Here is a 15,427-nt window from a genome sequence, read left to right on the forward strand (position 1 = left end):
AAATTGCTTATCTTTATTTAGAATTGAAAGTATTGAAGAAGCCACTGGTACGGATTGCCATACTGGGTTCTTCTGTTTCCACTCTCTCATTATACTTATTGCTTCTTTTCTCTTTATTACAGTTATTGCTCTGCTGTTGGGCACACCTTTACCGTTGTACTTAGTATTATATACATGGTTCTTTTTAAAAAAAATATTTTTAAAATATATTTTTATTGATTTCAGAGAGGAAGGAAGAGGGAGAGAGGGATAGAAATATCAATCATGAGAAAGAATCGTTGATCGATTGCCTCCTGCACGCCCCCTACTGGGGATTGAACCCACAACTTGGGCATGTTCCCTGACCAGGATTCAAACCGTGACCTCCTGGTTCACAGGTCGATGCTCAACCACTGAGCCATGTCAGCTGGATTGTATACAGGATTCTTTATGCAAAAGATGAAGGGCCAGCTTTGTTTACTAATTCAGAATCTTTTGAATTTTAGGAAAATATGGTGGGCATGCCACATACTATGTATCATCTTCAATCAGCAGTTTGTAATCACAGACATTAAGATTTCTGCACAGAATAGTATGAATTTTAACAGTAAGTGGGATAAAGATTATAAACAACCACTTCTCAATTCCTTTTTTCCCTCCAAATGATTTTATTAAAATGTTCTGAAATTGAGGGCTATTTAAGTATCCAAGGCTGGTGTACCTGTTACCTCCTCTATCCCACACCCCCATACGTACCTAATTAAAATTCTCATTTAAAGAAAGCACATTCCCTGCTGTTGTATTTATAAGGAATAACCTATTACCGGGTCGCTGCCTGGTACATTGTCTGATCCATGTGCCCTTAGAAAACCAGATAATTTAACTGCCTTCCATCAAACACATTAAAATCTTTGAAGATTTAATTTTTTTTATTTGACTGGCTGGCATATGCTGTATGCTTTCCCTGGTCTGACAGTGATAAAGTTAAAATGTTATGGGAAATGGCTCAACTATATTTTTAACTCACAATAATCAACTGAAGCTGATCAGCTACTTCTTGTTTTGGCTTTTTAAAGTTCTGAAAATGTTTTAAAGGTTTAGAATAGTAAAATAAACCAAGCACAATATGAGGATATCCACACCCTCTCACCTCCCACCTACTCTGCACCACATAGCACCAAACTTAGATTTGAATGACAGCATATCTTAGGCATCACAGGACATTTCATTCATATTGGAAAAATCATGGAATTTCTATATAATCTTTCAGCAAAGGTCATAGACTTACTGTGCTTTGGTATTTCTTAAATAAATCTATCTTTGGGTAAAGATTTGTGCCCAAATAAATATATAAACTGTGGGAATAACCCAATATGATAACTTTCTGAAATAGTTAATTAGACAATAATAATTCAATGGAAACATATACAAATTTTCTGGCTTCCCCCGGATTGAGTTTGCCTGCAGATTAGCTGAGATAGAAGGTCCAAGATGACCTCACCCAGTTGGTTCTGGCTATTACATAGGGCATCCGAATTCTTCTTCACACGGGCTCTTGTCCTCCTGCTTTCTTTCATGATGGTTTTAGGGCAACGACTTAGGACACTATAAAAAAGCACTGCAAGATTTCTAAAGGCCGAGAATTAGATGACATAAAGTTGTTTCTGTTACATTATTGATCAAAGCAAGCACAATACAAGATCAGATTCAAGGAGAGGGGAAAATCCATTCTACTCTTTGATGGGATGAAGGGCAAAGCCACATTGCAAAGGAAGATACATATTGGGACCAGAGAACTTTGTGGCCATAATTTGAAATTTGTTCTCTGGTCACCATTTTATGTGTCCTTTCTACATCGAAACACAGGCATCTCCTCTCAAGACATCTCCTCTCATCCAGTTATGGCCCCAGCTCCAAGTTCAGTATCGTGTGGTCTCCATCTGGTCCAGGTATGGATGAGGCTCCTCCATGTAATTTCTCCCAGTCTCCAGGCTTGTAAACGTAAAACAGAAGTTACTGCTCCCTACTGACCTGGCATGCACTGATGAGACCAGGGGAATAGCCGTTTCAGCAGATGCTTCTTCCAAAGAAGGGAGGAGTGAAAGGAGATAGCCATCATGGTCCAAAGTAACTCTGAAATCCAGTCTGGCACATGCAGCCAGTTCCTTTAATCCAGGGGCAAGACTTCTTATCTTTCTGACTAGAGGACTGATGCACAAAATTCGTGCAAGAGTAGGCCTTCCTTCCCCCGACTACTGGCACTGGCTTCCTTCTGGCACCGGGACCTGGGCTTCCCTTGCAGCCCCAGTTTTGTCCAGAAGGTCATTCGGAAGGATGTCTGGAAGGACATCTGGTCTAATTAGCATATTACATTTTTATTATTATAGATAACAAGTGACTCATGTTTGTGGCTGATAGTTTTCTTAGGTTTCTTCCTAGCCACAAAAATATCTGGTTCCCAAGTCCTCTCCTCATTTTATTGATTTCAGAGAGGAAGGAAGAGGGAGAGAGAAATAGAAACATCAATGATAACAGAGAATCATTGATTGGCTGCTTCCTGCACACCCCCTACTGGGGATCAAGCCCGCAACTCAGGCATGTGCCCTTGGCCGGAATCGAACCTGGGACCCTTCAGTCCGCAGGCCGACGCTCTATCCACTGAGCCAAACCGGCTAGGGCTCTCTCCTTATTTTAAACTGCCCTGTCCCTTAGTGCGAGCTGGTGGTGTTTTTACTTAAAATTTACTTGGCTTCCTTAAAATCCGCTTGGAATACATTCTGTGTCCCCCAAACCCAAAGTTTGAAACAAACTTTGAACCACACGTGAAACTGCTATGGGCAATGCTCTTAAGATTCTTAGATGCTGGTTTGTCTAGTTGAAAAGTTCAGCGAGGCACTACCTTAAATCTTTAGAGTTCTTAACAAAGAGCCCTACAGTTACACCCATGATTTATTGCTACCTCAAGTCTATTTTTTACTTTGTAAATCTTTTTCCACGAGAAACTGGAAATGACAGACCATAATATTTCCTAATCTACCACATCAGAGATTTCCTCTTAATTCTACTCTCAAATTTAAAAGTTCCTTCTTTGATTTATCTCTTATTCTTCCAGTCTCTTATAAGACACCAATTGACACTTTCATAATTGTTTTCAAAATATATTTTTATTGACCACAGGGAGGAAGGGAGAAGGAGAGAGACAGAAACATCAACGATGAAAGAAAATCATTGATTGGCTGTCTCCTGCACACCCCATACTGGGGATTGAGCCTGCAACCCAGGCATGTCCCCCGTCTGGGAACTGAACTATGACCTTCTGGTTCATAGGTCGACACTTAACCACTGAGCCACATCAGCCAGGCACCAGTTGACCTTTTCAGCCTTCTGCAAGGAAATCTCTCTAGTCAGATACACCAGTTGAGGTTACTGAAGATGATAGAATATCTATCTATATATATAAGAGGCTAGGTGACTGACCGAACGTCCGTCTGACCATCCAACTGACCAACCGGCCGGTACATATGACACACACTGGCAATTTAAAAATAAACATTGATTCGCGCATGTGGGATACATTTAAAGCTCTCACTGATGCCAATCACATGCGTATATTTTGATCTGTCATTGTTGATCATGAATTTGCTTGTTTTTGTTGACATTTCTATTATAGAGAAAGGGCGAATAGCAATATTAAAATATTTCTTCTAATTAATTTCCTTTCAATGTGCATGGATCCGTGCACCGGGTCACTAGAACGTACATGAAATACCTCTGGCTCTTTCTCCGGTCTTCTACAGCCCTTCCCTCACTGTTCTTTTCAGCCTCCACTAACAGTCTCTCGGTGTCCTCCCCGCTCGTCTTCACCAGGCCCCAATGCCAACACCACACGTTAAAGCAGCACTACACTCTCAGTAGCAATTTCTGTTTCACTTAGCCTTTGCTAGACCACCACCAAAACTGAGTAGCTGACGCTATAACACATTACAGTTTCTCATGTCTCTGTGGGCGGGTTCGGTGTTTCTTCTGCTGCCTGTGCCTCGGCTCACTTATGTGGCTGCATTCAGCTGGAGCACCAGGAGGGCTATCAGCTGGTGTTGGCTGTCACCTGGGGGGAGGGGTCAGATATCCTCCAAGTGACCTTTTTCCTTGTGTGGTGGTCTCAGGGCAGAGCTTCTATAGAGCCAAAATAGGCTCCAGACTTACAAAGGCCTGGCCTCAGAAGGGATGTCTAATCAATCCCTTTAGCCACATTATCCACATTATTTGTCAAAGTAAGTCTCAAGGCCAGCCCAGGCTCATGGGGCAGAGAAATTGACTACATTCTGGTAGGAGAAGCAGCAAAGTGACATGGCAAAGGATGTGATGACCGGGACAGGAGGTATTGTGGACATATTTTGCAATCAGTCACAGCCTGGCCCTATGCATTTTTTTTCATCCACTGTTTAATTTAAAAATCTAAACATTGGGTAATTATAAACTGTTTATTTCATTATGTTGAACTAATTATTTCATTACATTAAAATATTCAATATAACTTAGATCCTACTCATGTCTGACGAAATTAGTGATTGAGTTCAGTAACTGTAGATCTACAATTAGGATCATATAATTCTGATCCCAGAACAATCATTTAACTTAAGCCATCTGATTGTGACTGTTATTTAATAAATAATAATTACATTGTCACCTATGTTCTTTTTTTTTTTTTTAAATATATTTTATTGATTTTTCACAGAGAGGAAGGGAGAGAGATAGAGAGTTAGAAACATCGATGAGAAAGAAACATCAAAAAGCTGCCTCCTGCACATCGCCTACTGGGGATGTGCCCGCAACCCAGGTACATGCCCTTGACCGGAATCGAACCTGGGACCTTTCAATCTGCAGGCCGACCCTCTATCTGCTGAGCCAAACCAGTCTCGGCTGTCACCTATGTTCTTATTGTGTGTTTTTATTTCCTTTGTAGCAACATCATTTTGTTGTATCAAAAATTTTAATCTCTATATTTCTATTTTTAAATCCTTTCCAGTTTTTTTTTATTGAGATGAATTCATCTGCATTAAAAATGACAAAGATTACTTTATTAGGTACCATTAAGAACAATATGATTGTAAATGTATGATTTTTCAAAATTTAGATTTTCAGGTAATTAAAATCTTTAAGATTTTCTTTAAGCATTATTGTCATTAAAGCACTGGAAGTGTATAATAACCTGCAAAAACAAAGAAGCTAATCATAACATATTGCAAACTGAATGTACCAATCAAAAATAAATATACCAATACATGATCCCCTAATACCAATACATGATGCCCCTAATTTCAGACTTAACAACTGTCTACTTACTTAAACAGTCCTTTTTTTGTATTTCTATATTTAAGATGACACTGAAGTCAGTATTTTATTTTTTATTATTATTTATGGTTCTGATAAAAATATGCCATCTTTATGTCCATGCCTATATATGAAATTTTATATCCCTCATATATAAATCCTTATAGAAGAATTTGTTAAATATATTGAAATATGTTAATTTCAATTACTATTAGCATTTTTTAAAACACCATATGTTAAAAGGGCATGTATTTTTTAAAAAAATATTTAGTAATAATATTTAAAAGCTAGTTACCATAGGATTCTCTTTTAGTTTTATGTAATATATTAGCGGTCCGGTGCATGGATTCATGCACAGGTGGGATCCCTGGGCCTGGTCTTTGGCTTTCTGACATCCCCCGAGGGGTCCCAGAATGTGAGAGGGCACAGGCCAGGCTGAGGGACCCCAATGGTGCATGATCCGGGCTGGGGAGGGACCTCGGGAGGACTCCAGGGCTTGTTCAGCCCATCTTGCCCAGTCCCGATCAGCTGGACCCCAGCAGCAAGCTAACCTACTGGTCAGTGCGTCTGCCCCCTGGTGGTCAGTGCGCGTCATAGCGACTGGTTGAATGGTTGAAAAAACAGTTGGACACTTAGCATATTAGGCTTTTATTATATAGGATTATATATAGTAAATTTTTTATATGTGGTAAGATAAAAATACCATAACATATTTCTAGGCAGCAAACTTTTCATGATTGATTGCAAGGCTCCAAACAACCCAGGTCACCTTTTGTTGTAGCTCGGAGCTTCCAGGTGCGTGAGTAAGTCACCCAGGGCAAACCACAGCTGTGGAAAATCAGCAAGTCACTGTCAGTTATGACTCAGCGGGAGAAAACTGTTGACTATAATTAGGTGTGACAGTTTCTTAATGGTCAAACTTAATCACCCTTTTTAAGTTGGGTTTCATCTCTGCATGTGTCACGATCTTGTCCTGAAATGTCAAAATACTGAGGAAATATATAAACACAGCAAAGAAATATAGAAATTGAACCTCAGAGCCAGCTCCCTTTATCTGTCACCCATTTGCAGAGAGGGATATTGCCTTGGAATTTGGGGAGTATTTCTTTTTTAAAAAAATCTTTATTGTTGAAAGTATTACATATGTCCCCCCTTGCCTCCCATTAACGTCTTCCAACCCAGCCCCTGCCCCCTACCCCAGGCCTTCACCACCCTACTGTCTGTGCCCATGGGTTATGCACATATGCATACAAGTTCAATGGTTGATCTCTTCCCACACACCCACCCTCCCCTGCCTTCCCTCTGATGATGAGTGGATTCAACAGCTAGGGATCATTTCTTATAACAACGTTAACCCAGGACCATGTGCATGCACTAGCCTTCCTACATAGACATCTCTCAAGGCCCAGCCTCCAAGTCCTGAGGTCTGTAGGACAACCTGCTTTGGAAGCAGAACCAGTGATGAAAGCCTCAAGGGTGAAACACCTAGAGAACTTCCATAGCTAGAGCCCCTCCTCCCCCCACACACACTGCACCCAGACTGGCTTTTGGGAAGGAATCAAGATTCAAGTTATAGGAGAGGGAGAGTGAGCTGCATCTGTCCAGTATTCTCACCTGCATCAACACCTGTCCTTAAATCAGAGCCTATTACCAGTTCCTATGTGAGAATACCTGTTGGGAAGCATGAGACTTGGTTGGAAAGTTTGTAAAGAGGGAATTCTGATAAAAGGGAAGTGTGTGGAAGGCTGCCTGTCCTGTTTATTGGAATTCGACTTAGGGGAGACTTAGGGGAGTGTCGAAGGCAGCGACTCTCATTATTCCTTGATCTTTCCAAACAAGTCTGTGCACGAGCAGACCCCTGGGTGTTTACTGGAATCCTTGTGCTTAATCCCCAGATGCCCTTGCCTAGAGGACAATGTAAACACAGGAGTCCTCCCAAGGTTACTCACCCTACTGATTGTACCTAAAGATAAAAACTGCAATAAAAGGCTAAGGAGGCAGGCAATGGAGGCTGCCTGGTCCTTTGGCCAGGCCGTCCCTTAGTCTCTCTTTCACAGCAAACGTTGTGTCAGAGTAATCCATTCATCCATCCCTCAGGGGCTGCTGGTCAGCCCTGGCAAATACCCACCTCAAATTCTAGCTTCTCAGATGCCACGTCTCCTCGGTGCTGAAGCTGTCATCTCAACCAGACATTTCATATGCATTTTGCAATGGGCTTGAATTCTCATAATCTTCCCTCTCGAGCCTGTTATTCTATTTTTCTTTTCTTGGTTAGTGGCATCACTGTTCAGTTGACCGAAACAGAAATATAGAAAGCGCCGGTAGCTCCTGTCCCTCTGCTTCCTTTGAGTCTGCTTCTGATAGGTTCCCTTGCAGCCGTCTGATGCATCCCAACCCTATTGGTGCTGCCCTAGAACACAATCCGTCACCTTTAACATGGGTCCTGGTAGTATGTCCCTGAATATTCTCCCACCCCCCTCTCCCTTCAACTAAACCTCTACACTACCATCAGAATATGTATTTGTGTGTCTCAGGCATGAAATGACCATGGCTTTGTCCAAAACCACTGATGATTTCCCCATTGACTCTACGATAGAGACCTAACTCCTTGGCATGTTAGTCAAAGGTTTTACTAACCTGGTTCTTGGCTATTTTCTAGGCTCACCTTCAATCCCTTCTTAAACCTTCTTCACTTATAATCCAATCAAAACCCATCGTGCTTTTAAAAGACTGCTTTTTTTTTTTTTACTACAGAACTTCTTTAAAGTTCTCTACCAGAAAATGTCCACGTCTCTGCTGATATTCAATAAAATGGCACCTCGTTTTTAGCTTCTCTGGGCCTTCTAGCCTTTTCTCTTACTTTACAGGAGAATTACTTGTTTCTGTATTTATATCCCCTTAGCACTTTCTATGTTCCTCCATTGCAATAGCTGGCACATTGCTTTGGGCTTTGGTTTACATAACTGTCTCTTCCATGGTATGACCAGTTGCTTAGGGCAAGGCCTGCTTTTTAGTCTCCAGAAAATCCTTAGCATTCCTCCATGCATTTCTATGAAGCATCTACTCTGCAGTGGTAAATAAGACAGTGATGGTCAGAGGTCAGGCATGATCCCTGCCATCTACGTTAGAACATAGATTCTAATAGTGCAATGAATAGGCATCCAGATTTGTTGATGGTGTCTTAACTAAGCTGATATTGGTGGAGATGATATATTCAGGAGTAAAATCAACAGCAATTCCTTATCACTGGTTGCAGGGATGAGAGTAGAGAGCCAAGAATTCTTAGGCCAGCCAAGGTGACTGGCCTAAGAATTAGGTGAATCTTAGGTTCCAATAATAAAATTAGTTCTGTGATTCTTAGCACTAGAGAACTGAGTTTACTTGTAGGATATAATCAAACTTTACTGTACTTAGAACTAACATACATGTTCAGAAAAATGTCTACATGAATCACAGTTTTTATAATTTTAGTAGAAATATTAAGCATATATATATATATATATATATATATATATATATATATATATAAACAAACAGTTGGTAAGACCACATCATGTTTTTCTGAAAAGCTGAAATTATAAAAATTCTTAGGATTAGTATTAAATACATTTAAATAATGTTTCTTTAAATACACAAGGAGAACTTTAAAACTGATGTCATGATAGTTATGTCAGTTCCTCATCAACAGCATTATAAAGTAGTGTTATTATTCATAATGTATATTTTTTAGACACTGTTGTTGGTCTCAGTGAACTTTTTACAAACAGCTTTCTTGAGGTCTAATTGTTCAGCGAACTTTCAATAAGTGAATGAAGGTAAACATAGGACTAACATATTATAAAATTTAAAGCACTTGCTGATAATCCTTAAAGGAATAGCCTAATTGATTCATATACTTGAAATTATAGTGACTCTTCTTTTAAGCAATAATTGGTAAAATGAATTAAAATGTAAAATAATATTATGATTACTTCCAGAGTTGTGTAACTATGAGTTTTTTTCATGATATAACTTCAGGTCATACTGTGTTATCTAATTAAGTCTTTTTTCCTTCTAGATGAGCAAGAGATAGTACAAAAACGAACTTTCACAAAATGGATCAACTCTCATCTGGCCAAGGTAAAGGAAACTACCAGAGTTCTGTGTTTACCTAGTTTGAGCCAATAAATCATTAAATATACAGTATAAAGTCATGCTGCTTTTGCTATGGTCGAAATTACCAATCAGTGATATTGTCAACCCCATCAGTTTAACTGTTGCCTACGTGCAGCACTAGCTCACGTTGCTCTGGGAGAAATGAAAGGATGCCTAGAGCCAAGAGCAGCTATCCATGTCAATTCAAGGAATCTTGAAATATTCATCCAGTTATTACTCCTGTCCTAGGATGTGTGCCATATGAAAAGAATTGGTGCTGGATTTTCTTTTCTGTGTTTGTTTCAATTTGGAACAGAAAGCAGCAAAGAGTGGTCTGTCCCAAGCAAAGAATTCTATACGAGGAGGTCATAATAGTGTCTCTAGTGCTTTGATAGGAAGTAACCATGGTGGGAGGACACTAAGAGGGCTAATCATTCCGAGATTATTGACACTGACATTAGGTTGATTCAGTGACTGTATTTGTACAAACTCCAATACAGCTATATTATAATAAAACTAGAGGCCCAACGCACGAAATTCATGCAAGGGGCTCGGCCCTCGCAGCTGCAGCTTGCCTCAGTCCTCACAGCCCCAGCTTCATCCGGAAGGTCGTTTGGCCGTCTGGTCTGATTAGCATATTATGCTTTTATTATTATAGATTAATCTCTTATCTTGCTGATGAAAAATATACAAACAAAAAAATCATTGCATTTGTGAAAATAAATGCAGACAATGGGACAATTGTCTGACTTGAGTGACAGGATCCTTTGGCTGAGAGCTGTGCCTACAGTGTTCAAGGCAGAACCCTAGGAGCAGTTTTTGGTAGGAGATTTCCCCAAAGTCTCTTTTATGGTTCAGAAGCAAACAAAACACGGCAATGTATTTCAGCCCAACTGTACAAATTAACTGCTTACTGTGGTGTCTCTAAGAGGCTTTGGTGACAGAAAAAAATTAGTAAGACACTTTCCCAGGCCTTGAAAAGCTCGCAGTCCAGCCAAGATTGAAGACAAGAACAACGTGTCTAAGCACAGGATGAACTGGATGATCTCTCCTACAATCCCTTTCCAAAAGCCACGTGGTGAGAGGGAATTCTCTGGTCAAGGGGTGCACCCAGCTTCTACCCTAGGAACGCAGTAAATGCCTCTCATTTTCTCAGGTTCTGGCCGGTGCCGACAGCGATCACTTACACCACAGAATTAACATCCATTGGGAAGGTTACTTCTTTCTTAAATGAAAATAGAGTTATTGTTTTTCATATTGTTAGAAGATTACATGCTAATTGTAAATAATATTAACAATACACCTCTTACAAGTGTAAGAAAGTAAAAATCACCTCAAATCTTACAATCCTGATAGAACCATCCCTAACATATTAATTGCCACTTTTCTACACAGGGACACACGATTTCACAAAAGTGGTTTTATAGGATCGTGATCTGTATGCCTCTGTTTCATGCGGCACATCTTTCCATGTCAATAGTCACAGAGCTACATTAATGGATGAGTAATTTTATTATAAATATATAAGTTATAAATCATAAAGTACTCAGTAGCCTATTAATGGTCATTTACGTGGCTTCTAGTTGGTATTATACAGAACCCTACACTGAAAGTCTTTGAGCCTATATTTTTGATCACTTGTGTGATTTTTCTTAGAATAAATTTCTAGAAGTGGGTGGCTAGTCAATAGGCATATACGTTTATAATTTTATAATATATACCAAGAGCTTATGTGAATGCCCATTTCCTTACACTAGTAACGGACTTTAAAGCTACAGTGTTTTCTAATCTGATTGGCGAATATAATTTATAATTAATTTTTAATTTTGTTTAAATAAGGTTGAATACCTCTGTGAAAGTTTTCAAAGTAAAATTCTTGGGACACACTCATCTATTATGCACCGAATCCTTAAAAAGAAGGGGAAGTCTGAATAGATGCCATGCCATACAGTATGTGAAGGGCCTTTGTGGAGCCATTATCTTCCAAGAGTTTATTTTCAAGTCTGTTTTGTAATTGCTGTTTTATCACTGCTTCAAGTTGCTTTACATAGTGATGTGGTAACTGGCTATTGCAATAGGCTTTACCGATGTGTGTTGTTTTTTCTGGTCTCTTCCAGCCCTGCTCTGTGACCTTGCCCCTACCATTTCCCACCTAAATATCTAAGCCCTCCCTTTACTGTGGAGTTCAAGCCTCTTTCATTTGTGAAGCATCTCTGACCGCATGCGAGACAGCACGCCTGTCCCCTAGCAAATGCTCGGAGGATGTTAGCAGTTTCCCTGCACCCTCTCCCAGGGCCATCCCCCCCTTTCCCTGGGTTTCCTGCCTCTGGTGCCAAAGAATCTGAAATCTATGCCCTAGTCCAGAACCTGCAGGGTAGGTGAGGTTCAGCATGCCTTAGATTATCTGGTACTGTTCCCTATCTCAGCCTCCCAGTAAATCACTAAGGCATGTGCTAATTCTTGGAATTTCTTTATAAGTCCCAATAGCTCTAAGCACAGTGCTGAGTACCATACAGAGATGTTTGATAAAACAACAGCAAAGAGTCTATATCGTCTCTTGTTTTTTTTTATGATAGTAAATGCATTTCTGGGGAGAAAAGGAACGATGCATTTCTGGCACTGTGCTAAGTACTTCACACAGGCTACTTTACAGCCTTCATCTCCATAAATTGGTGCTGCTGAGATTTTAATCCAGACATGAATCTAAAGTCTGCGTGGTTTTTCCTACTTTGCACATTTTTGCATCTATTGTATTATTTTGAAAGAATAAGAAAATTATGAAAACCTCCACAGCTGCTCCATTATAACCCTAATATGATTGAATGTTTTTGTTCTTTTTTTTTTCTCTCCTCTGCACTACTGACTTTTTCTTTCCTGAATTACCTGGAAAATTGAAAATGGAAGCAGAACAAGGATACTTATACTTGTTATCCTGAACTTACTTATACTGATGCTGTGGTATCGTGTCAAACATAGCCAAACCCACAAATTCATTGGAGAACACTTTCCTTTCCTGATGCACTTATATTGCAAAAACATTGCAAAGATCAAATTTGACCCCATTACCCTTCCTTGGCTGTTGACAGTTTTAGGACAGCTATAGAGTTGAGCTTTATGTCTTCATCTGTGCCAGCAGCTGATCACATGACCCCCTAGTTATCCCTTTCTCTCTTCCCCAGATTTTGCCCACCTTCATCCCTGAGTTTCTATTTATAGCCCCATTTATTTCTCATTCTCCCACCCATCTCTGTCCCATGCCTGTCCATCTCTAACTCTCCCAGGCTCTCTCCTCCTCCATCACAAGACTACTCAACCTTCTGTCTCTATCTCCATCTCTCCATCCCCATTTTTATCCTCATTCTCATTGCTATTCCTACCTGTAACCTGTACTTCTAAAAGCACATGTGCTTCTAGGCTTCATAGTCTCATGGAGGTCACACTTCCATACGCACCCAAATTAAAAGGGAAGCACACATAGGCCTTCCCCCTGCGGTGTGCTCGCTTACTCCTGAGAATGACAATCTCTCTCCTGCAACAGAAACAAGGTCAATTTCATGTCTTTGATTCAGTGTCTAGACCAGGGCATCGTGTCACTTTTCCTGTTGTCCCTGTGAGGAGACTTGGTCCCAAAGCAATTCTGTGATGCTAGAATGTGCTTGGTCCCATCACTCTAGCACTTTGCGGGCATGACAGCAAGCATATACATGTGCTCATGCGCACACACACACACACACACACACACACTCATGCGTTTAGTCAGTAGGCTCCACAGAAGCATATGAAAACAGCTTCTCAAATGTTTGGTCCTTGGCTCTTGGTCACCTATCGGCAACACACAGTTATCTCCCCTGACAACAGGTTTTCACCCACAGAGCAGACCAGCCCTGTGTCAAGGTCTTCCCTTATCCTCCGGAGGTTCTTGAAGCCAATGTTTCCTCCTTCTGTTTGCTTATTAAATAACCAAGGCCAGTGGAAGGTCCTACAACCAAGAGCCACCTGCCCCCAGGATGGAGCCGTGACCGCTGTCCCCTTTGAAAGGATCTGGTGCCCTGTAATTTGTGGGGTCAGATTGCGTCTGGTTTGGTGTGTAGCCTGTGTGCTTGTTTATTTTGTCCAGTAAATACTTAACCAACATTAATCTGCTGGGGCTGCTGTCACAGAATGCCATAGGCTGGGGCACGTAAACAGCGAGCATTCATTTCTCAGTTTGGGAGGCTGCAAGTCCAGAGTCAAGGAGCCAACTGATTTGCTTCCTGGTTCCTGATGAGAGTCCTCTTCCTGGCTGTGTCCTCAAGTGGTGAAGAGAAAGAGAGAAGGAGGGAGGGAGGGAGAGAGAAGGAAGGAGGGACAGAGTGGGGAGGAAGGGAGGGAAGGAAGGAGGGAGGGAGAGAGAAGGAGGGAGGGATGAGGGAGGAAAAGAGAGAGGGAGGGAGAGAGGGAACTTAGGGAGGGAGGGAGGGGAAAGGAACTCTGGTCTCTCTATTTTTTAAATTAATTAATTAATTAATTTATTTATTTTTAATTTTGTTTTATTGCTTAAGGTATTACAAAGGGTAGTGCATATGTCTCCTTTTCTTCCCCCTTGACCTTCCCCCAGCCTCCCATGCCCCCCAGTGTCTTGTGTCCATTGGTTATGCTTATATGCATGCATACAAGTCCTTCAGTTGATCTCTTACCACCCTCCATCCCCACCCCTCCCCGGCCTTCCCGCTGTAGTTTGACAGTCTGTTTGAGGCTGCTCTGCCTCTCACTCACTCACAGATGGGTAATCTCTGCCTATTTTTATAAAGACACTAATCCCATCATGGGGCATCACTCCGCAACCTCTTCTACACCTGGTTACTTTCCAAAGACCCCTCTTCCAAACACTCCCACAGTGGGGGGTGGGGGTGGGGCAGAGGCTTCCGCATTTGGATTCCAGGGGCACACATTCAGTACATGGCAGGCTGGTCTGAAGCTCATGAGAATTTCCCCCAAGCCTATAAGATAGAGACAAGTACTTGGTCCTGGGATGAGATAGTAATGACTTTCTCTCCTCTTTCATAGCAAATGCTTCCTTGTGTGATAATGAACGCCTGTTGTACCTAGTTCTGTGCTTTGGAATTATTTCAGATAATCTCATAACCAAACCACTTAAAAGAGTTAAAATGCACTTTATTCCTTGATTGTGGTATTTTTCTCCTACAATTTTCTGTTGGCATCTACCAATAAAGGTCAGAAAATGACCCATCTCAAAAATACTTTTCTGCTGGTACTCAAGATATTAGTTCTAAATCACCTATTACTCAAGCTATGTAACACAAGTTATTTTATCTCTAAGAATAAGAAAAGAGAAAAGTGCTATATTGGCAGGAAAGAAAACGCATGAGAGTTTCAACTCTTTTCCAGAATGCAGGTTGTAAGTCTTTTGTAGAGTCTCTGTTGTCTGAGAGCTTTAGCATAACAGTCCTGGGAATTTTTGTGGATTTAATCTAGAATGATAAACCATTTCATCCTAACTTGTGTGATCATGTCTTGCTGTTACAATACTTTCTTTAAAAAGTTTAAGCAAACTAAAATACTTTTTTTGTTAATCCTCATCCGAGGATATTTTCCCATAGATTTTTAGAGAGAGCAGAAGGGAGGGGGAAAGACAGAGAGAGAGAAACATAAATGTGAGGGAGACACATCAATTGGTTGGTTGCCTCCCGCACATACCCTGACCTGGGCAGGGGATCCAGCCTGCAACTGAGATATGTGCCCTTGACTGGAATTGAGCCCAGGAACTGCAGTCCACAAGCTGATGCTCCATCCACTGAGCAAAACCATCTAAGGCTAAAATACTTTTTAAAATTTTCTTTAATTTTTTAAAAAAATTAAATTTATTGGGGTGACAATGATTAATAATATTATATGGGTTACAAGTGTACATTTCTATGATACATCATCTGTACTAGTATATTGCTATGGGTGGTGGGCACACAATGCAAATATACTTTTATTT

At 40.7% G+C, this 15,427-nt stretch overlaps 1 protein-coding gene across 2 annotated transcripts in view; it reads left to right on the forward strand.

Annotated features, from left to right (window-relative positions):
- The window catches only part of SYNE1 (spectrin repeat containing nuclear envelope protein 1), a 384,525-nt gene that overhangs the window by 55,277 nt on the left and 313,821 nt on the right, over positions 1–15,427 (forward strand). For both annotated transcript variants that reach the window (XM_070417448.1, XM_070417449.1), the window contains exon 3: positions 9,368–9,429. In XM_070417448.1, coding sequence (XP_070273549.1) covers positions 9,368–9,429 — 62 coding nt within the window. The remainder of the gene's footprint in view (positions 1–9,367; positions 9,430–15,427) is intronic.

Source organism: Myotis yumanensis, unplaced genomic scaffold (genome assembly GCF_028538775.1).
Source record: "Myotis yumanensis isolate MYYU_CA2020_CCGP unplaced genomic scaffold, mMyoYum1.0.hap1 SCAF_6, whole genome shotgun sequence".
Classification (NCBI taxonomy): Eukaryota; Metazoa; Chordata; class Mammalia; order Chiroptera; family Vespertilionidae; genus Myotis; species Myotis yumanensis.